The sequence below is a fragment of the Hemibagrus wyckioides genome, linkage group LG02 (assembly GCF_019097595.1).
Source record: "Hemibagrus wyckioides isolate EC202008001 linkage group LG02, SWU_Hwy_1.0, whole genome shotgun sequence".
NCBI lineage: Eukaryota > Metazoa > Chordata > Actinopteri > Siluriformes > Bagridae > Hemibagrus > Hemibagrus wyckioides.
This window is the reverse complement of record NC_080711.1, coordinates 13,395,803-13,419,944: the sequence shown is the minus strand read 5'-3', so window position 1 is coordinate 13,419,944 and position 24,142 is coordinate 13,395,803. Positions and strand designations below refer to the sequence as shown.

At 36.8% G+C, this 24,142-nt stretch overlaps 1 protein-coding gene across 6 annotated transcripts in view; it reads right to left on the bottom strand.

Moving 5' to 3' along the window:
* Nucleotides 1–24,142, bottom strand: part of plppr2a (phospholipid phosphatase related 2a) — a 41,614-nt gene that overhangs the window by 3,910 nt on the left and 13,562 nt on the right. For 3 of the 6 annotated variants that reach the window (XM_058377120.1, XM_058377114.1, XM_058377122.1), the window contains 5 exons: nucleotides 12,255–12,443; nucleotides 2,088–2,208; nucleotides 883–1,133; nucleotides 487–663; nucleotides 213–340 (listed from right to left, as the gene is read on the bottom strand). In XM_058377120.1, the coding sequence (XP_058233103.1) occupies nucleotides 213–340; nucleotides 487–663; nucleotides 883–1,133; nucleotides 2,088–2,208; nucleotides 12,255–12,443 (866 nt within the window). Of the gene's footprint in view, nucleotides 1–196; nucleotides 341–486; nucleotides 664–882; nucleotides 1,134–2,087; nucleotides 2,209–12,254; nucleotides 12,722–24,142 lie in introns of those variants that run through there. The other 3 variants (XM_058377127.1, XM_058377134.1, XM_058377123.1) reach the window with 3 other exon arrangements.

The window sequence follows — 24,142 nt, the reverse complement described above, 5'->3', positions numbered from 1 at the left end:
GAACAACAAGGGGTAGTCCAGGGTGAACAATAGGTTGGAGTTGGGGTTCTGGGGTATGTTGGTGTTCAGGCAGGGGCACTGGTGTGCAGGAAGGGTTAGCGGGTCACATTGGAGGTCCACTGGGTCAAGAACAGAGGGGACAGTTGTGTGCCACCTATGTGTGCAGCCCTGCCTCTCACCTGCCCCCACCCCTTACCTGAGTGCCACTTAACTTTTCGAGTGGACTCTCCACACAAGGCAGAGCCACCATGGGCATGCCCAGCATGGATTCTGGACGTTGGGTTCGCATAGGTGGAGGAGAGGGCTTCGCATGCTGGAAGTTGTTGATCACGCAGGTCACCTGAGGATTGGAAGTAGTTTGAGTGAGTGAGTTGTAACAATGGCAAAATTAAAAAAAATAATGAGAGGCCTACACTTTTATGTGCAGCTTAATTCCAATCCCCCTTTCCCTTCTCATCGTACTGTCATGTTTACACCTGCTCTCACCAAAAACACAGCGATGGCTCCTCCAGTGAAGTAGCCAGCAAGTACGTCTGCCCAGTGATTGCGGTACTCAGCCACTCTCACTACTCCTACCAGCATGGCCAGACACAGCAGGGTCAGACTGACTGTCGGCTTTGTCAGACGTGTTCCCTTTGTCCTGAACACCAGTGTCACGTACATCTAAGACAACAGGCACACAGATTTGGACATGTGCTTCAAGGTGTGTCCCCATTGGCCTCCATGCAGATTATGAGTAAAAAACATTACTAAATCAAGGCAAATGGTCAAAATATCCTTTTGGTGCCTTGGAAGTACCTCAAAGTTTCTATTAATTTCACATTTTATAACATTTGTTCCATGTTGGTAAAACCAGTAATGAATCACACACACAGTACTCACAACGGTGTAGACAGCAGAGTAGACGCTCAGAGCTGCATCCTTTGAAGGGAAGGATTTACGGGCAGATGCCACTATGAGTGGGTTGCCTGTGCAAGCTCGACGCTCTGTGATGTACTGGAGATTGGAGTGGCAGCCCAGAGCTGTGTAGTTAGGCTTACATGCTGACAAAAAGTGAGGTGTCTGGTTTCCTGTGACCACCTGTCCAGCATTGGCAAAGATAGTGGTTGTGAAGAGGCCAAAGGAGTAGACACCTAAGAAAGAGTACATATAGGGCTGTGGGATTAAAACCAATTTATTTTAAAACCTAATAATTTAAATATTATATTTGAGTACGCTAAATGTATTTAAAGATGACTATAAAGAGCTATTTTCGGGTTATTGCTGTTTATTGCTGCCAGTCGTTGTCTTTGATCATTAAATAGTGACACCTACATTACATGGCCAAAGGTTTGTGGACACCTGACCATCACCCCAATATGTGAGCATTCCCCAAACTTGGAGCACACAATTATACAGCACATCTTCGTATGCTGTAGCATTATAATTTGCCTTCACTGGACCTAAGTGGCCCAAACTTGTTCTAGCATAACAAAGCCCTGTTTATAAAGTGAGGTCCATGAAGACAGGGTTTGCCAAGTTTCAAGTGGAGTCGTCGTCACAAAACCCTGACCTCAACCCCACTGAACATCTTCATAATGGACTGGAACACCCCAGACCTCCTCACCCGACATCAGTGCCTCGCTAATGTTCTTGTGGCTGAATGAGCAAATCTGCACACCCACACTCCAAAATCTAGTGTAAAGACTTCCCAGAAGAGTGGGTAGTGTCGTACTAAACAATATTTCAGACAAATTTTAGTAGTTACAATTTACTCACAATCAAATGGACATGCACTGTTCTGGGTTTTCAAAATCACAAGTATCACAAATCAAACATAGTACCACTGTCTAATACAACAGAACCCACAATCTATATTACTCTGCTTCTTTATTTCGAATGCTTTTGTGTATAATTCTCGAAGACAGTGACGGAAGAGCACTTTGAATCAAACACTGTGCACACTACATGTAATTATAAATCCCCCCAAAATGACTCAAATTTCTTATAATTTACAGAAAAGCTAATATATACATAAACAGTTGGCTGAAAAACTTTCCTCATTCCTGATCTGAGATTATTGTCCCCTTTTCATTATGGTCCATTACCTAGGAAGCGTATGATGCGTCTCAGCAAAGGACTGAAGTAGCAGCAGTCTGCCGTAACAATAGTCTTCTCTTGTGTTCCCTCTGATTTCATGAAGAATGCCATCAACTCTCCAGCCAGAATCTACAAATAAGCATGAAAAAATAAATAAAAAAATAAAGAAGAAACAAACCCAGAAACAAACAACCACAGCATTATCAGATATAGGATGTTCTTGAAAACCTTAATTAAAAAAATTCTGCTGCCAATTGCAAATAGTGTAGCTTTGTATCAGTACCAAGTCTCAATGCGCGCACACACACACACACACACACAGACACACACACACCCACCAGAATGTGCTAGGCAATTTAATCAAGAAAGTGATTTTTGAGAGTCGTCCACACAAGTACACACTTCTTACATGCTAATAAGATCTGGTCAGTTCCCCATTATCCCATATCACTCAGGGAACGGTCAGACCTCTCATTGGCAAATGACAGTTCATTAATGAGACTAAAAATAGGTGACATAACGTAGAGAATGTGTCTGTCTCTTCAGTATAGCTTGGCTAGCAGGAGTGTTGTCATAGTAGATGGTTCACACCATGGAGATAGCTGGAACATCTCACTGTGTTACTCTAATCTGTCTCACACAGCTCTGTAGAATAAAGGACAGTTAGCAGGTTTTCACTATGCTATTTACATTTCATTTCTAGACATAAATGTGATGTGTTTTGATCATTATAATGTGAATGTAGGCTGAAATTCATTACTATAAAGAGGTATAAACGTTATATAATCATGTACGAACTTCTAAAAAAAAATCACAAAATCACCAGATAACACTTTCTATGAAGGCGTATTTACAACACACGCATTACATGATATCTGTAGCTACAAAATGTGGTCAAAAGTATGTGGACACCTGACCATAATATCCATATATAGGTTTTCTACCAGAAAGATTGAAACACTAAAATGTCTAAAATGTCAGGGCATGCTCTGTGGTTCCATGGTGTAATGGTCAGCACTCTGGACCCTGATTCCAGATATTTGAGTTCTAATCTCAGTGGAAACTTTGTCTGCTTCTGTATGGTGCAAGCGGAAATTAGCTATGTTTGGGTTATTAAGCAGAAGATTTGGGGTTCAAGCGCCAATACTACTAAGCTAATACTGTTGGGTCCTTGAGCTAAAACTTTAACTCTCTCTGCTCCAGAGGTGCTGTATCTTGGCTGATCCTCACTGTGCTGTAATGTAAATGTGAAAAATGAAGACTTAAATTAGCATTAAGATTTCCTTTCACTAACCCTAACCCAAACTTGTTCCAGCATAACATTGCTCCTGTGCATAAACTGGGATTTATACAGACACAATTTATCAGTACATCTTCCTGGATATCAGTGCCCAAACTCTTCTTCCTTTCTTGGAAGAACAGAGAAATTTATTGTAGCAAGGGGGGCACCGACTCCATATTAATGCCCATCATTTTGTAATGGGATTTATTGGTCAGTTGCCTATATAATTTTGGCCATAAAGTAAAACAGAAAACCTAGCCACACCTTTTAATTATGAGTTCTGTCTAATTTTTTTTTTTTTTTATATCAGAGAGATTATCATACAGATTAACAAGAACGCAGAAAACTAGACATGTACATTTCCTGAAGAAAATGTAAGTGGTGCTTGCCATGGCAAAACTCTACCCCAAGTGAATGGAGGAGATAACTGGATACACGTCACATGTGTATGTTGCAGTAATTTTGCGATTTTCCATAATTCCAGTGGCAGATGCCCTTATCCAGAGCATTTACTATGTATCTCATTTTATACAACTGAGCAATTGAGGGTTAAGGGCCTTGCTCAGGGGCCCAGAGGTGGAAACTTGGTGGACCTGGGATTTGAAATTTCCAATTAGAAATCTAATGCTGTAACCACTAAGCTACTACATCCTCTTCTTTTCATAACATTAATAGAACGTGTTAGCATCACCAGCTTGATGTGACAACACTTATTTAAAGCCTCGCTTAAAGCTGTCCAGAGTTCACTTGAGTTTGTAACAACAGGAGTTTGTCATTATGTAAGTACTTGGCCACATTAATTAGGTTATTTACAATTTGGCCACTGATGGCATCATAGAGATTTGAATTTCTGTCACACATAATCATCTACCTGTATGTTATTGTCCCAGCTGTAAATGTCGCAATAACATCAGATGCTGCATCAGTAATCCATCTAAAGGTCATTATTCAGTACCAGAATATCAATCCAGCATCATCATCATTGCACATGAACTACACTGACTAAGAATGCTCGAGTTGCAGCAACGAAAGAAGTAGTCTGGCGTCAGAGATGAGACAGCAAGAGACAGAGACAGGGGCACTGTGTTTACACACACACACACACACATCAAAAATAGAGGCTGACCAATGACATAGACTGACAGGCAATGGAATTACTGTCACATAGAACCAAAGGTAGTGAGAGAGATGAGTTGAGAAGGTCAGAGAGAGGGTTATACAGAGACAGAGCATGGCTTGTAATCTTACTCATGCTCTAGCGCTTCATCAATCAGATCCAGTTAGTCAGAGACTAAGCAATCCTGATGAACTGGCTTCAGTGTGCATGAGAGTGAATGTACAGAGTCTGTACTTTAAAGAGCCTCTCCAACTCAGTAACTGTGTTTCTGTGTGTCTACATGTCTCAGTTTTCATTCAAATGGCAAATATGAATATCAAACACATCTGAAATATACCTGTACATCTGTACAAATTCGAAGGTTTACATACAGACTCTTAAACAAGAGACAATTCGTCAGTTAGGTACCCCTAACTGACATATTCTGTTCTAAGTGCTCCTTTTGTAAAAGCACATACATATTTCGTGTGTCTGTGAATATTATAAGTAAGCCAAATGTATGATAAATGAGTATAATTTGCACCTTTTTATAGTTAATGTTCATCTGACACTTAACACAAATGTTGGGTACACAATAGGACAACCTTCCACGGTATGCCAATGCGTAGCAGCTTCCCCTGATTCAGCTGTTAGATGTTGGCTGCTGAATCAAAGCTGAATAAGAAATTATAAGGCAGTGCATTTCTGAATGTTCCAGTTCAATCATTTTATAGCTTCATAGTATTATTATTATGCCAGGTGATCATTGTTTACTGTTCATTCATTACTGTTCAACAGACCTGTGTAATGGATGCTGTAGCCTGTTTAGCGTCTTTTACCAAAGAATGTGGCCGCAATACTTCAATAATTATTATTTAAATGTCAGCCTTCAAACCCTACTATTTTGACATGTTGTTTCCGCCTTGTTGAAGAGGGCAGTTTATCTCTCACAGGCTTTGTTCATCAACTGTTTCAGTTGTGTGCAAAATTTTAAGGTCTTTTTTTTATGTGCAAAAGCAGCTTGTGCATGACATCCAACCAGTTGAACTAGAGAAATATAAGATACCATGCCGCTGTTTTTCATGTTTCAGCAGAGGAGTCATGACAGTAAATCAATATTTGCAATTTTCAGTATCCATCTGCTCAGCTCTATAAGAAATGCAATTAGTGTAAAGCATGAAAAATATCAGTATATAAACGTATTATATCAGTATGAATATCATTGAGTCACAAACCCACAAAGCCACAGACTCGTATGAACCATTTTGGATCGAATCCATCAACATGTCATCTTAACACATGCTTCAATAGGAGTGATTAGGCATGAGGAAAATCTGATCTTTTTTACTAAGCAGATAACATGGTCAATATCATAAATTTGCTTACATTTAAATACAGAACAATGAATAGAAAACATTTCTGTTTTAAATATGAAAAGATCTAAAAGCAGTTTATTTCCAATTTTTAAATGAAAGAAAGAATGATTTTAGTGTGGTCTCAGACTATTTTATTTTATAGTTTTATTTATTACTTTAATTTATTTATTTAATATATATATGTATATATATATATATATATATATATATATATATATATATATATATATATATATATATATATATATATATATATATATATATATATATATATATATATACATATATTGATCCAAGGGGATGCAAGTTACAGATCTCTAAGGAATTTGCTTGGAATAGTAATTTAATTTTAACAACCAGCCCAACTCAAGAGCTTAACAGAGGAATCTTGTTGAACTCGTGACCTTCCAATCAGTGGCCAAATGCCTTAATCGAGCCACCCTGATGCGACTAACCTTTGTTAGATTTCCTGTAGTGTGTCTCATCATTCTTTCAGTTCCTGAAATGATTACAGTGTAATCAATGCATTCAAAATTCTCTGCTATTCACAGCCCAATAATACCTTCACAATATTTCAGATCTGGATTTGTAATATATACAGGTCTGGGAATGGTTTTGACATACACATTAATGTGTGTGTGTGTTTCCGCATGTCAGCGTGAAAGGCTTTCTGTAATGTATGTGCGCTTAATGGACGTGTCAGGAGTGCTGTGCACACATGTGTATGTGGGTTAATGTTAACACGAGTATGAATAATGTGAAAGATGATCAGATCCATCATTTTGAGAAGGCTAATGGATGATCAAGGTCATGTCTCCATTACAGAGCTCCAAAGAAAGACACTCTTCAGCTGCCTGCTCTGGCAAGAACACAATCAGGATATGAGCTCAAACCCTCACCTTTTGTCTCAAAAATTGAATATATCTGCTCCTGAATGTGCTTTTTCTTTGAAAGTAATTTTGGTTGCTGGACATTCTGCTTTTCAAAAGCTTGATGATAAACAAAAGACGAGCCTGGGGGTAAAAAAGGAAAGCAAACGGAGGAAATTAATTCATGTCTTGCAAATAAAATAACTACATTTAGTAATGTTATTGCATCTGGAACGTTTGTATGTGTGTAAGCGTGCAGAATTCAATAACAAAATGAATTGGAACATCTCCTCCATATCAGCCTGACACTTATTTATTTTGGGACTAGATTCAGTTTTTGTGAGTAATATGAATGTCACTTTCTGGTGTCATACCAAACGTGTGTGTTTGTGTGTGTAAGTAAATACCTAGTCAGTCCAACTAAAAGGGAATTGATGCATCCACAAGCTGTATGTTCTGTATGATTAAGTAAAGTTGCTATCGCTGCTGCCACATAGCATGATCAATCCCAGTTTAATTCTGAGCTTTGGTTACTGGATATGTAACGAGTTTCACATTCCCCACAGGTCCTTTTTGTTTCCTCTGAGTTCTGTGGTTTCCTCTGACTTCCCAAAAGGCAGACTCTAACTTACCTCCAGGTGTGAATGAGTGTATGAGAGTGTGTGGGCATGGTTCAACTGGAATCCTGTGCAAGGTGTATTCAAGGGCCTGGTATTCCTATGATATACTCTGGATCTACTGTAATCTTGACCAGTGGTTTATACTAGTTATTTAAAATGATCTATCTATCTATCTATCTATCTATCTATCTATCTATCTATCTATCTATCTATCTATCTATCTATCTATCTATCTATCCATCCATCCATCCATCCATCCATCTATCCATCCCACCCACTCAACCCACCCACCCACCCACCCATCTATCTATCTATCTATCTATCTATCTATCTATCTATCTATCTATCTATCTATCTATCTATCTATCTATCTATCTATCTATCTATCTATCTAATATTTACCCTTTTTCCACTGTCTTGTATTTTTTCTAATAAATCCCAGAATAGTAATATAGGTAATGTCTCTCCCTTGTCTTCCTCCTACTCTCTCTCTCTCTCTCTCTCTCTCGCTCACTATCCCTTTTGTGTCATAATTTTTTCTATTGCAATTCTTCGTGCTCTGTTTGTCTTCCACTCCATTTTGCCTATTAAAATCTATAAGCCTCATACTGGCACAGTCATACAGCTGTATTATGAAAGTTGATGAGAGAAGGGGTAATTTTCAGGCTGATTGTACATGCCTTTTCTTTACTCTTTCTTTTCTTCCCAAATCCAATTCCTCTGTGTCAGATCTGTGTCAAGAATAAAGCTGCTTTGCTGTCATCGCAGAGCAACAGCTAGTGAGTCAGTCAAGAGCACATACACACACATCCCTCAGTGGATATTCTGTTCTGTAGATGTGAAGGCAGTGTGAGAGGGAAATTAAATTAGGGGGATTAAATGAATAAGTGCCATTATCTCTGTGTCTCTATCTTGATGTTCATTAAGAAATGTTCACATTATTCTTCTACTATATATTTTTGTACTTTATACTACTAACTATTCTTGTACATATTTATATAACAATATTAATATAACAGAATTGGCATAAAAATGAACACTTTTTTTTAATAAAATGGTTTGAAAAAACTTACTTTCCTTTTTTGTTTTACAAAAGCAATCCTGTTTTAATTTTTTTTTATTTCAGAAAAACAGCAGAAAAATAATGACCATTTCACCATATTCTGTTTTTAGGAGATGAACATGAGGTTGCACACACATAAAGACCTCTTTCACATCAATCACACTGGGGAACAACAAAAAGCTTTTAACACCACAGAGACACGTGAACTGCACCATTCAGGTAACGGATATAAAAATATTCAAGCAACTAAAACTGTGTTGTGGTCATGTAAGACCAAAATCTGACTAATTAGTGAAAAGTGGGGATTGAATAGTAAACCTACTAGTGCATATCAGGATATTTTAGCCAGTTTTTTTTTTCTTTTAAGTCTTTCAGAAGACTTAAAAGAAGCTTGCAGATTGATCTCAGCCTCTGGATTTCAATCCTATTAAGCCCGTCTGCATGCACAAACCTAAGAGCTTGGGATGTTCTGCATGGAGGAGATTCCATCTATAACTGTTCTCATTAAGAAAACCTTTTACGTTTGAAAACAAATAATGCATTATACCATACAGTGTCCCCCTTTATTAACTTTATAGCACTTTACCAGCTAGCTAAAAGTTTAATAGTTATAGTAAAATATTATTTAGTTTGCATATATTTTATAGAAACGTTGTTCAATATAATGTGTCAGAAATTCTCTTAGAGGACAAAAAGATTTTCTACAGAGCCTAGGATCAATGTCTCTAGAATTAATTTAGGAAGCATCTGGTTTATATACTGGAGTTCAAATGGAAGTCAAATATATTAAGATCACATAAACCTTCTACATCTCCTTTTTATAGTCGTGTGTGATTGTGTCAAACGTATTTACTACACATTCAGTATAGGCACAGGACAGTAAGTACTATAATTGACTGATCGTGTATGGAGAAATTAACACATGTAGACAAATCAGATGTGTGTTATTAGCAAAATTTTGTTTCTCTAGTCTTACACCATGGATTGGAAACAAAACAATGGCCATCAATTAAAGAGAGGGCAAGATTTGCAAGAATTTGCAGCTACAGTACACTGAGAGAAATCACATACAAATGACTAGAGATCAAATATTCATTCTCTCATTAAGACCACAAACATTTAACAGAATCATCCAAGTGATAATATACGCCATATTATACATACTGACATATATGTATGTAGGCTTATTTGGCAAATAAAAATATTGTTTTTATTTATTACAAACAAATTTGTGTACAGTTAAAGTATCTTAATTACAGATACAGAATTAGGAAGTTAACCGGAGATTAAAAAGGTGTAATGTTAGACCTTCATCACAAAGCTTGGTATCTGGAACAATGAACTGACAAAAAATCCAAGTTACAAATTATAATGCACACTGTGAAATAAGTTAATTTAGATTAAAATCTTGAATACACATTTAGAAAGTTGCGATTTTAGGTATTACCTCAATACAATGGTGGATAATTAACTAATAACAAGTTTCTTTCAGGTTTAGTTGTGTTTTCATCAAGCAGTGTTGCTAATTTTAAAGGTGCTGGCATCTCTTTCACTAGCTGTCCTGATCAGGCTAATGCTGAAGCTGCCTGTTTACTGATCCACCCTTTAAGCATGTCAGTGCTATCATAAAGACATGACTGCTAGCAGATCCTTACTACTGCTAAATATATACTACATTCCAGGTATAATAAAAGACTTCTGTATAAGCTAATGCATTCGGCTAACTTTGTTGTTATTCTTTGAGTCAGTTAATAAGAATGGTTGTTAATCGTGGTTGTTAAGCTTCCTCAGAAGTCAGTTTAAAAAAATAAGCAAATCTTAATCTTCAGTGAGATATAATACTGTGCAATTTGTTTTCTTGTTTTATGTCATTTGGATTAGTTTGTTGGTATAAAGGAGCAGCTATTACATCTCCAAACATGTATTCTCCACAAAACAGTTACAAATAAATCACACAAGAATGAACTTTGTAAGTAAATGATCACTGTGCTCAGCAAAGTGTGTGTGGAGACCGAAACCAACCTACTAGACAAATTCATTCAAATAAATCTGCATGGCATTGTGTCTAAAGGAAGTGATGCAGTTTTATAGGTGAAGTATGATCACGCCTATATTTAAATGTCTGATCTAATACAGTTTGATTTCACTGTTAGTCACGGTTTACCTCTCATTTTTTATGTGGAAAAGATTTGTTATATTTAGAAAGCCAGGATTTTATTTATGCTCAAGACATTGTACAGGAATGCCAACTGTGAACATTTAATGCAAATCATGCCTGGATACAGCTCAACAGATTCCTCTTACACAGAATGAATTTAGCTAGAAATCACAGTGGATGGGGATGCAAGCAGAGAATAACATGGCAGATACAACCCACAAACTCTCTGTAGCATACCTATGGAGCTATTGTGTACAATTAGCTGAATCAGCCATGGTCCATCTTTTGATTTTTGTCACGTGATCTATTTTGGTGTAATGACTCATTTATAAGTCAATCACAGGACATTATAGACTCATGCACATACATTTACACACTTATTCACATCTAGGATAATTTAGTGTATTTAATCCACCAACCAGCATGCATTTGGGAGGAAGGAAGAAACTGGAGAACCCTGAGGAAACCCTCATGAGCTTGAGTTCAGGACTGAACCAGTGGACTTTGGAGCTGTGAGGCAGCAATATTACATACTATCCCACCATGTTAGCCTTTAGTTTCCATTCTCATATCATCAAGTGTTTTAATGAGTAATGATAGCGTGTTATTGATAGTTAATGATGTTGAGAAATGTTAGTGTGTGTGCTGATCATGAATATCATAAATGCTAGCTTCGTATACACGTGAACAAATGTAACTACAGTGCAGATTTAGAGGATGAGTGCTAGACCTAGGGTTCTATTAAGGGCAGGACCAGAGATCTCAGTCTTTAAAAAATAAAAGCTGTAGATGAAATTAATTATCATGGAAGCTTTGTCTTTGAGGTTGAGCTGTCACACAGCCTGAGCTCAGGAGTAAAACCGAGCATCAGTGGTGCTCACTGACCCCCCAGCGCATCGGTACTGGACAGATCCGAGAGCATTTTGCCCAGAACTTGGCTTTTCAACAGACGTTTTTGTCAGTAGTTTCTGGAGCCTGCTCTGGGGTTGTCAAGTTGCAGCTGTGTTTTGTGTTTGAGCTTAGTGTGGTGTTAGCTAAGTCTGGGGCAGGTTGTTCTGCTGTTCTGTCTTCAATTCAGTATGAGTCAGGTTTTGAGTGTGCTATGCCTGAATACTTGAGAGTGATTCAGGTTGGGTTTGTGTGCTGACCTTGATTGAGTCTGAATCTGGACAGGATCTATTGTGTAATGTTGGTCAGTTTTTTAGGTGTTTCATTAGAACTGATCAGACCATGCCTGTACTCTGTTTCATGTATTTGGAAGAATTGCATTTGGGAAAAAAAGGCAACAAACGGTGTTTTGAACAGTAAGTGTAGAAATTTTAGCTGCTTTTCTTTGGCAATTTATTTCACACATAAGTCCAGCAATCTCTCTACAGTGGGAGGGGGGTAAATCCATGTGGTTCTGCAATCTGTTGCCTTTCATTTACTATCTAACCAGAGAACACCAACAAAACCACCAATTATCAATCTCATTCATATCCGTTTAACTTAAAACGTCTACATCAGATCCGAACATTTCCATCATCCCAGTGCATGTGTAAGTGATAAATCAAGCACCGAGTGAAAACCTGCCCTCCCTTTCTGAAACATCCCTCCCACGCACCCACACTGGTCTATGCTCAACAACTTACACCCATGCACAAATTCATTCTCACACACACATACACGCAGTGAGAGAAAAGAGAGAAAGAAATAGAAACCCAGCACTCACCGTTATGGTAGGGATAGCAGTAACCAGCGAGTACACGAGCACAGGCGGCACTTTGCTGCTCTCCTCCGGACCTGGGTAAGGCTTGGAAAACGTCTTGTCGTAGCAGAAGAAACCTTGGATATGCACAGGGAAGGTGTCCGTGTACTCAAAGTAGTACGCCAGGAGAACCGTTCCTGCCATGATCACCAGCTGAAAATAGAACATCGTCCTTAGAACCAAGAAGGAGGAGGAATACTCCAACCCTGCACTCTTACAACCACACAAACCGGCATAGGAGGGAGAGAGAGAGAGAAAGAAATATAAAGAGAGAGAGAGAGAACAGAGAGAGACGGAATGAAAGAGAAGGTTTTACAGAAGATGGATGGTTTTTAGTATATCTAAAGCGCACAGTGTAAAAAAAATAATGCGAGAAAAGAGAAAAGCATGTGATGAGAAACAGACAAGGTGGGAATATCTGCCAGGGAAAAGAGAGAGAGAAGGAGGTTGAGCCAAAAAGAGGTGGGATTGAGGGAGGGAGGGAGGCTGCGAGAGAGGGAACGTGTGTGAGCTGGCACACATTACTCTGGCAGTGTGAACCTTGTGGATGTGTGTGTGTGTGTGTGTGTGTGTATTTTTGGCTGTGTGTAAAGTGCAGCGTGAGTAGAAGCCATGTGCGAATGTGATCATTAACACATTTTAAATTGATGCTGCTTTCCCTGAGTTCAGCTTCTGATTAGAACAACACAATCACTGAGTTCTGACTGCCGGAAAAATGTGAAGCAAGATCTGCCATGTACAGCCCATTTCTAACTGTGTGTGTGTGTGTGTGTGTGCGCGTGCTTGTATATGTGTGTGTTGCAGATGAGGGAAACCCCGAAGAGCTTATGTTCACACACACGCACACACTCACTCTCACAGAAACACTCTGTGACAATCAATTTGACTGAAATGTCTTCTGTATCCATCTCTAGTGATGGATGACAGTTTATTGACATGTTGTTGTGTAGAAGATTGGGCCTGGGATGAGCGTGGATCTATTTTGTGCAGCAATGTGTGCAGAAAAAATGGGGAGGAAGGAATGTAATATATCTGGCTTTCTTTATCTTAATCCAAGTTTAAAAACACACACTTGAGCCAAAAACAAATCTAGGATTAATATTTGAACAGTTTTTCTCCACAACTGCATTGCATCGTATAACTTTATATGAACTCTCAACATGTTCAGATATTTACACCATAACGTTTACATTTCTGGCAGATGCAATTGAGGGTTAATGGCCTTGCTCAGGGTCCCAGCAGTGGCAGCTTGGTGGACCTGGGATTCGATCTCACAACCTTCTGATCAGTAGTCCAACGCCTTATCCACAGAGCTGCCACATCCATAAAACAAAGACTAAAGCAATTTCATAATTTCATTATTTAAACTGTATTAAAGCTGTAAATGCTGTATATACTAGTGCACCAGCACATTAGTTAGTTTCTGCAGACTTTATTTATTTATTATTGGAATGGTTCTAGCACATTTTTGGGGACGTTTTAGTTTCCTGTGTCTCAACATACAACGCAGCAGCAACACAGACATTTCCATATTGTTCATTTATGTAGGTTGCATTCAAAGGTCATTACAAAGCCAAGTCATACTACCATGCTTAAAAAATTTTTTAAAAAATACTGCAGTAATGTTATTTGTGTAATCTTACAGTTAAACCTTACACAGACCTTCCAGACACTTCACTAAACCGTCTAATAACATTCTCTGGATTATCCGGGTAAAGAGGCAACTCGGAATGCACATATTCATTCAGTCTGGGATAAAAATTCTCTCTTTCTTAATCACAACATGAATCATCAGGAGGATCAGGGCATATGCTGAGCCTGAAGGCGCAGGCCTTGATGATAATAACCATACAAAAGCAAGACACGATGACTCAGACTAACGCTACATGTGACAGTGCCGATTCTCTCAGCCTTGAAGGTTTAGACTTGATTTTTCAATTAGTCAGCTCCCTACAATGAGCTAAAGAATGAAACATTTGGGCTTATTTAAGCCAAATTATCCTATTAACAAAAAAATCAAATGTAAAATATCCATATACTATTACCAGTTGAGTTATATAACAGCATAATCAAATTGTATCCCGTTTCCTGGTTTCACATGAACAATATCGACATTGTTCAGATATTGTGTCAGGTACTGCATGAACAGTCTTCAGTTATGGAGGAGGCACTCAAGCATGCTATATAAATTTGGCAGGCGTGCAAGGCCCAAATGGTCCCGTGTCCCATGGGGCTAGAATCACGATGTGGGTCTCTGCTCATTCAGTAAGGAGGGGCAGTGATTCCATATGGCACAATGTCTATTTTCTGCACCTTTTTTTACATCAAAAGGCTATATTAGTCTGGAGGGTTTATTGTTCTTCATTTTGGTCACATCAGATGTATGTGAGTTCAATTTTTTTAGTTAGAATCTGTGAAGAATTTTGGTTTTCTTTAATTTATCTTTAGTGTAATTACAGAAGGGATGTCCAACTTAAGCTGTAGTAATGGTATGGTAAAAAATATTCAGTTGGAAACTTTATTATTTCAGTTTTCATAATAAGTTTTTTCAAGTAAAATGCATAGCTTACTAATTCTAGGAGAAAAAGTCTAACATTAGCGATACGTGTTAGGAAGACAGATTTGCTCACAGTCTTATTAGCCATCTGAGCAGTCAGCTATAAAAGATGCAGTGAACATATTCATAGCTTGTGTTTTGTTAGTGATCTGGTAAATTTGTGCTAATGTTCAGAAAAAGTAGTGAAAGTAGTGCAGTTAAAATGCTTTATTCTAAAAATACAGTGTTCAATAAAAAGATTCAAAATAAGGATAGAGCCAAAAAAAGGGGGGGATTTAAAAGTTAAATAAAATAAAATAAAATAAAATAAAATAAAATAAAATAAAATAAAATAAAATGAGCTGTACAGAGGTAAAATAAATATACATAATATAAAAAATATATAACATAAAAACAATATAGTGACTTATGATATTTGGTTATATGTATATAAAATGATTGTTTATGAATAAAGTGCAAATGTGTGCAGTTTTTTGTGCATAAAATGCAAAATGTCAAAAAAAAAAATCCATTTAAGTACTGGGTGTTGTGCAGACAAGTCCAGAAAAATAAGAGCTCTAGGTGTTTTGCTGTTTGTGGGCCCATTATATCCTTATTTTAGCTCAGTCTCTGGAAAGTGTCCTTTTATGCCAGAAGCCTGGGCTTTTTTTCTGATGCTTTCCAGATTAATGATGCAGTGTTGGGGTATCCTCCATGTTCAACTTCTTCATATAATATGTCTGATTCATCTTTGGCTCTAAACACTGCCCCTGATGGTAGCTGGGCCTTTGTTCATGCTTAAGGCTTTGGAGTAAATCCATGATGATGTAAGAGTCTGAACACTGTGCACCAAATTTGACATGGCAGCCCTGAATTTGAATGAATATTTCATGCCTTCTAAAGTGATTGGGGTATTTTTTTGATGACTAAATAAAGAAAGTCTTTTCATTTTTAATAAAGAGTTCCAAAAAGAATATAAGAATTTAAGACTCACTTAGTCTTTTTTTTTTTTTGGACTAAGAAATGGATCACTTTCTAAATTCACGCTTTGACTAAATTTAATTACTCTACAAATTGAAGAATGTAATGGTCTTCATGACCCACATGCTGTATTTAGTTTCTGAATTATAAGTTATTTCTGGCCAATTTTTAATGGAGTCGTATTTATTAAAAATTGTCAACTGCGTCATCATTACAGCTTTAATAGAGCACTGACTAATACGGATTATTAGTGCACTCTAATTTTCTCAAATGAGACCATACTGTGCAAAAATATTCTAACAAATTAAATTAATAATTCAAATACAAAAAGGACAATGGAAAACTAAAACAATGAATTATTTAAAGGTTGGAAATCAGTTGAATAAATATATCAGAGCTTTGCTTATCATGGTATGATTCCAGAAATAATACCAAAAAAATTATTATTTATTCATTCCTACCTAAATATTTAATCTAGACAGAGTTTATTATAATATCCTAGCCTCCCACATCCTTCCTTGCTAAATATAACAATGTTTTATTAAAATAATTATTAAAAGTAAGACCTAAGGCACGTAGCAGGAGGTTCACAAACACTAGGAAAACTTAAAAACACAACATGATATGCTGACAGTATCTCAGGTAGTACAGTAAAATGTGAAAACTCTACCCCTGCATGTATCTTGATGTCTATTTAGTTGCCCTTTCGAACAAACCACAGCCAGTGGACATGATAGCTTATGTAATAATTTGACTGACAGACTTTTCTATTTACATACAGCTCATTGTGAATGACAAGCAGAGCTTTAAAAAATAATAATGAAATAGTAATGACAGTTCACCTTAAAAGGGTGGCCATTATTATCATATTTGTTTTTAAGTTCAATATGTGCTCCATGCTGTCAGCACACAGTCCTAACTCTCTATGTAATGCAAACTAATGAAGAATGACTAGCCTTATCAGTCTGTTGCAGTTGGACAGAGGAATGTTCAGTTACTTATTAACATTAACAACATGCTGTGGCATTAACAGAGCAGCCTGCTGGAAACTGCAAGAAGTGTCATACAGCTGCATGTGGGGCATTTTAAATAGAGCTTTCAATAAAAATGCATGGTATCTGGCCTGATGCTAACATTGAAAGACAGAAAGATTCTGGGGGGAGGGGGTTGGGGGGGACGGACTTAGTACTGCAATAATTGTCCTTTGATACTTATTATTAACATTAGCTAACCTGCCTAATATGCAGGTCTCCTCCATAACCAAAGTCTGTTCAGCTAACCTGCCTATATGCCTCCATGGTTTCACTTACATATTATAATCAGACTGTGTATACCAGATATTGAGAATCTAGACACTTTGGGTGCTTTCTGAAATGCAAGCACAAATGCTACCTGATGAAATCAAATTCTGAGCTCTGCATTAAAATAATTTAGCAGCAGAAAGACCGCTTACAGATGAATCAAGAGCATGCCAATTTAAAGAAATTATGGAGGTATACAAAATGAGCTGAATATTTTTTTTTTATCATTTTTTTTATTGCTTATTTGAGTGCTGTTGTTTATATGAAAGCAGGGAATACTTAGCATGGATTGCAGTGTCTGCAGGCTGCAGCAAAGGAAAAACTGCTGTAGCTTGGTGTTATAGGGTGTTACAGAATAAATTATTGCGGCTATAAATTTCTTCTATATGTGTATGTAGATATGCGGGATTGAAAGTGTATGCTATTTTGGACAAATATAAGGTTCCTCTTAAAAAAGGAGATTCCTGCTAATTAATAACTAACCCACTGTTTATACCTAGAAGAAAGCTGAATCAAAGGGCACATAAAAAAAACTCATTAAATCTTCTCTCACGCTGTCAGAAATCATTTGACGTCCGCTTGGAAATTGAGCAGCACTTTTTGATCCGAGCCTCCTCAGCCTCCCGTGTTACCACATTTTATCACCTTTATCTTTTCTTTGTCTGTATATGCTTTCCGTCCCTGTAGTGCTGGCCCTCCTCTCTTGGTCTATTCTCAAACTTGTAGGTTTTAGCTTTGCTGAATGTTTCATGGAACTGCCACAGTCGATTTTGCCGCATGACTGGATCACACATGGTTGTATGGTGGAGCAGGTTAATCCGACAAATCTTTTTGACAGAAAACACAAAAGCATTCTGTACCACGAAGATTACATTTCTTATGCCTTAAGTTTAGTTCAATATTAAGCTGAAGTGCTCATGCTAAGAAAAATTAGTAATAAATTGAAGCACTATTATTTATTGCCAGTGTAACCTGATAACACTTTTTATCATACCACTGATCAATTAAATGCATCTTATACTTATTGGAGTGTATTCAGTTTTGTTAGGCAAGCATTGTGAGCATATTACATGTATAGTAAACCTGATAATCTTAAACTAATCTGGCAAAAAAAAAAAAATCTAGCAACACTGGAGGTATCTATCATTTATATGCGCCATTTATATGGGATTAAATGATTAAACTTGACTCATTATTCCTAATCCTCGGTATGATCTTGCTGAAAATTTTATCTGCATAGCTAATGGTGCTCAAATTTACTTACACCTCAAACTCTCAGGACACTGACTCCAGACTTCTCCCTTAACCAAATACTGCTTTCCTATTCATTCTACTGGATTAACTGAGTAATAGTGAATACTAGTTTTATGACCAAAAAGACAAAAAAAACAACACAAAACAGTGAGTAATAACCTTAACAGTTACAAACATAAAGCTTAAAAAGTAGTCTTCTCATTAATTTCAGTCCCGGAGAAACGTTGTTTCATTAACTGTGTACTGCATCAGCTTTATATGGTTGAAATGACAATAAAAGCTTTGTGACTTGACTTACCAGAGTGTCCATATAATACATTAATTCACATGTACATGCACAAGTGTCACCCTTGATAAATAATCTTTTTTTTTTTTTACTGTAGATTTGTTCCTATGCACTGCTACTGTAATCGTTAAGCCTGTCCTGTGCTAATCCCATGACTCTTATTCTTAATGTGCTCACACCGAACATCCTTACAACAGAATGCACTGATAGACTTTCATCTTTACACTGTAATGATTTATTAGCTCACAAGCTTTCACCTAAGACTAGAGGTTTTTGAGTCTGGTTCTTTTGTGGTATTTTCATCTCATGTTTATCTTATCCACTGTCACCTCTGACCTGCTCATTATAAATTTAAATCTACAGCTGGATTTTTGTAAAGCAGCTCTGTGGCAATGGCACTTTATAATATAATGTAATTTTTTTTATATATAATTTGTCACTATGCCATGAATATCACCAATATATTTATATTTCCCTTAAAAGCTACACTAATATTCAGCAATTCTCTGTTTGAAACTGGAGGTGGAGAGCACAACACCAGGACACACAAAAGCATGTCCAGTAAAAGCTTTGAGACACCCTCTCAAAGACACACACACACACTATCCTTTTTCCTCTGACATATTTATTAATGCAGCGAATCAACTGAAAAGGAAGTATTTTGGCTCTTTTACTTACATAAAAAAATAAATAAAAAAAACAACTAAAAACATTTTTGGTACCTGACACGCTTGCACTCGAAATGTACATCCTTTACTCATAGTTCACAGATCTCATGGCTCTTTTATGTTCTCCACATGTTTAGTTGTCTGATGTACGATTAATAGAGTTTCCCTTCAGAATAAATAAAGTTTATCTTAATGATGTGACTTCAGAGGTCATTTCTACAGAAGGTCTTCTTGTCATATTCCATGCCTTTCACATGTTTCTGAAGGTCTTACTAATTCTCTCAGTGCCCTTCACATGTTTCTGACTTATCTGGACCAAAAAGGCATATGTGTGAAAATCATTGACTCCATTTAACACAACCATACCAGGGTAGGCCTGGCCAAATTTGTAACTGCAAATCGAGACAAATGATCTCTTATCAGTCTGGATTCTGAACACTATCTCCAATACTATGATGCCCTTCAGGGCTTAGCCAACTACTGTAGACTTATGACTGCATGAACGAGCTTCATCTCAATTCAAAACATCAAATTCACTATTTACACAAGAGTAGTAGATCTCAATGGTGACCATTCTGGAACCAGGTGACTAGTGTAGAAATAAAGATGTGTTTTTTAGGGTCAAGCCAACTCTGGGATGCCACAACACTCTGGAGAAGAGCGGGTACAGGTCATTCTTTCATATGTGATACAGTCTACTTTCTTCTTCTGTTCAGTGTATTCTGTCATCTCAGCAATCTTAGTAATATTTACAACAAAAGAGGTGAAGCAATGGACAATGAGCATCAGTTTGGAGCTTGTTTTATAAAATCACTTTGGAGTGTAAGGGTGATTAACTGTTGACTATAAGAAGACCTGTGATCACTTTCCACTGCAGTGTGAAAGGACTATACTGATTAAATTCACATTTTTCTTAAAAATGACTGGCCTCATATTCCAGTATTCACTGAGCTATACCTAAAGGTCACTCTAAATATCTTTAGTCTATCATAAGTCTTTGCTGCCACATATAAAAATTTTGAGTATTTTCACTTTAAACTGAATTTAATACAATTCTTACATGATTAGAAAATCCATTGTTTTGATCAGTGACCAATCTTTATTCTATCATTTGTGTCAGACTGATTTTTATTCACAATCTTAATTCAAATGAATTATACTAAATAAGTAATAAATGGTGTTAAACTCAATAGAGATGTATTTTTCTGAATATAATTGTACATTATTTGGTGCAAACACACGTCCCATAGTTCTTGCAGATAATCTTGAGTCCCTAATTAAGTTTAAGCAGATTTCATGTAGATAGGCAATGTCAAAAATATATCATGCAAATATGATCTGATGTCATAATATTAGATTTTTTCTGCAATGAAGACTTTCTAATATGCCAGCACATCTATACATTGAAAAACCAGCTTACAGATTACACTGCTTATGTACTGCGCCGGTCCAAAATACACTCTATGCTCAGTGAGAATATATGCACAGTATATACACTACATAGCCAATGGTATGTGGACACCTGACCATCACACCTATATGTGTGGTTTTCCAATCTGTTGCCACAAAGTTAGAAGCACACTTGTCATAGTATAGGATGTCATTGAGTGCTGCAGTGTTAAGATTCCTCTCACTGCAACTAAGATGCCCAAACTTTTTTAAGCATGATAACACCTCTGTACACGAAGGAAGCACCATAAAGACATACACTGTATTGACAAAAGTCTTGGGACACGACTTCAAATCATTGAATAAAGAATAAGGGGCCTTATTGAAATTGAAAAACAACACGTGAATTCGATGATTTGGAGGGGTGTCCCAAAACTTCTGGCAAAATAGTGCATGGCCAAGAATTCGAGGATTACACAGAGCCCTGGACACTTTATGCAAAATGAAAACACTATTCACCTCAGACTATTAAACAGCAAGCTTAAAATATTAAGGTGATGATATGTAGCTGCTACTCTGTACTGTACTTTGTCACAATCTACAAGGTTCTGTGTATTTGTTGTATTGTATGATTAAGGCAATGAGAGATAATGAATTCAGGAAGAAACTGTATGCCAGAAAATGAACGTAAAATTAGCTCCCTTTCATTTTTGGCAAGCAAGATGCTTCAGCAATTGGTGCTCAGTTTGGAGCATTTGTCATTTACTAGCAGTTGCCAGATTTGTGTTAGCTTGGCTGTGTACAGTATACAGTATTAAGCAGGATATTAAAATGTAAGCAAGGGTTCTGTTTTCCATCCTATGTGTGATGTAACGAGAGGCAATCACCCTATTCTACAGTATATGACAAATCGTGTTTTGTAAGCAGGTGATTAGTTAACTTGTGGTTTCAGACCTTACTGTACATTTTATTTGATTTTTTCTGCAAAATTGGTTTCCTAGAATGGCTTAGACTAGAGATAAAATACTGTCACTATGAACTACATCACATGTGCACCAAAAGAGTACTTGTATAAGAATTATTTTAAATATACCTGTTATTGCTGTGGAGATTTCTAATATAGAATTGAACTTTAAGATAAAAAGACGAAGGTTTTTTTCCCTTGGTTCTCACTGAAATTGCTTCTGGATGAAATGATTTAAAAAACTTGATATCGATTTTGGGAAGTGGGATGCTGGAGCTCGGAGTGCTGTGTTTGGCTGTGTGGTGGACAGGACGCTTCAGTAGGAGGAAGAAAGGGAGAGCATGAGGGAGGCGGAGGAGGAATGCAGCTCTAGTAGAATGAGTGAAAAGCACAGAATTGGAGGCCAGTGCAGAAAGATAGAGGAGAGGAAGAAGAGTGGGATGCTGGCATATGAAGGCCTTCATTTTGTTGTATTGGAGTGTGATGAATTTGTTTGGAGGCTTTGTGTGTGTGTGTGTGTGGACATAAAGAAGAGGAAACGTAAGGACTGACTGAAACCGATTTGATCCTCCACTGATCCTCCAGTGTATCACTACGTTTATTTTCCCATGCAGGATCTGTGGGGTGTGTTCTTTATTTTCTTTTCTTTTCTTTTTATTATTATTATTATTATTATTATTATTATTATTATTATTATTATTATTATTATTATTATTATTATTATTATCTCTAGTAGGAGTTTATTTTCTCTGTCTAATCTCTCTTCTCTTGCACTCAGCACATAAAAAGGCATTAAAATTAATTCAGCATTGCCTGACTGATTAAATGGCAGGGTGGTTTTGTTTGTGTATTCATTTGAAAGACATGTGTAAGTGAACACGTGTTCTCTTGCACGCAGTATTAATATATTTTTAGAGACGAGGATGGTAGCCAGACACACGCGGTGCAAGGTGTTTGATCCCACAGTATGGTGCTAATAAGCTAGTATGTGTGTGTGTGTGTGTGTGTGCAGCTATTTGGAGCTCAACCTTGCGGGCACAGAATACCCAAATGATGAGAATCAGTTTTTACATTTTTAGTGATTAAAATTCCAACTTTATCTGAATTTCTTTCTCTGTAATCAAGACAGGGTTTACACACCACAGTGGACATCAGCAGTATTGCACCAAGAAAATAAGAAAACACACATTATACCAACAGTGCCCTCCATTGGTATTAACAAGTAGGTTTCCTCTAGTGTATTGAGCCCTATCACAAATAAGACACATGAGAGATTGGTCTGAGGTTATGGAGATTTAACGTTTATGAGAAATGGATGCTATTACTTTTCAGGTGAATAATATGCACAGAGAGTGAAGTTCATGTCATCAGTTTAAATATTACAAACACTCTGATTTCTTGCAAAACCCATGGGGAGCTACATATATTGCAACACTCCACTTAAGACTTCAATATAAGATTATCAGTATATGATAATGAACAAAGTCACACACACAACACACACACACACATACACACACACATGATAAATGACATGACAAATCCATTCTTTGGCTTGTGAAATCACCAAGCACAGAATAATGTATAAGCATTTTGAATGGAGATCATTAGAGACTGAGGAAAAATAAAGCAAAAGTGAGAAAGATGGAAACAATAGACAAAGAAAGGTGTACAAATCGATAAACTGTGAATAATATAACTATATAATGGTTTCCATAGTAACAGCAGCATTTTAGCAGAGATTTTGTGTGTGTGTGTGTGTGTGTGTGTGTGTGTCAGCAGCTATATGTAGCTCTTCCTTGTGGGCGCAGGATATCCAAATGATGAGATATTTGGCAGTTCTCCTAAATGAAAAGTGCCGTAAGATGTACTGGGTTAGGGTTACAGTTAGGTTATATTTACCTCCAATAAATGACTCAGTGAAATTAACCTACAGACATAAAAATACAAGTGTGTGGGTTTGAATGTTTCACATCCTAAACTGGCCAAATTGAGCAGTTCCTTGTGTTTAATCCTTTAAAATTGAATTCAAATCATCTACTACCTGTAAAGGATAGATGTAGAAGATGATTTAAAAATTCAGTCAGCAGAGCTACAAGTTATATCAGATAAAATTATAGGTAAGAGAAATATAGCATGCTACACTAAGCTGCACGGTGAAATTAGCTGAGCTACATTAAAGCTACACCCATGACTGATGTCACCATTTCTGCTAATTACTAACTAATAATAAACATAAATTATTTACACCGGTATTTATATTTAACAAATAACATATACTTATTTATATATAACAAATAAATAATAATATTTATAAATAATAAATATAGGATACTCCTAGGAGTACGTTTTAAAAGTATTTTTTGTTCATTTCCCTCAAGTCCTGCTCAATAAAATAAAAAAAAGCATTATATTTCTCTTTTGTTTTTTAACTTCTCACTTTTTTCTCATTTATCTAATTTCCTATTTTTTC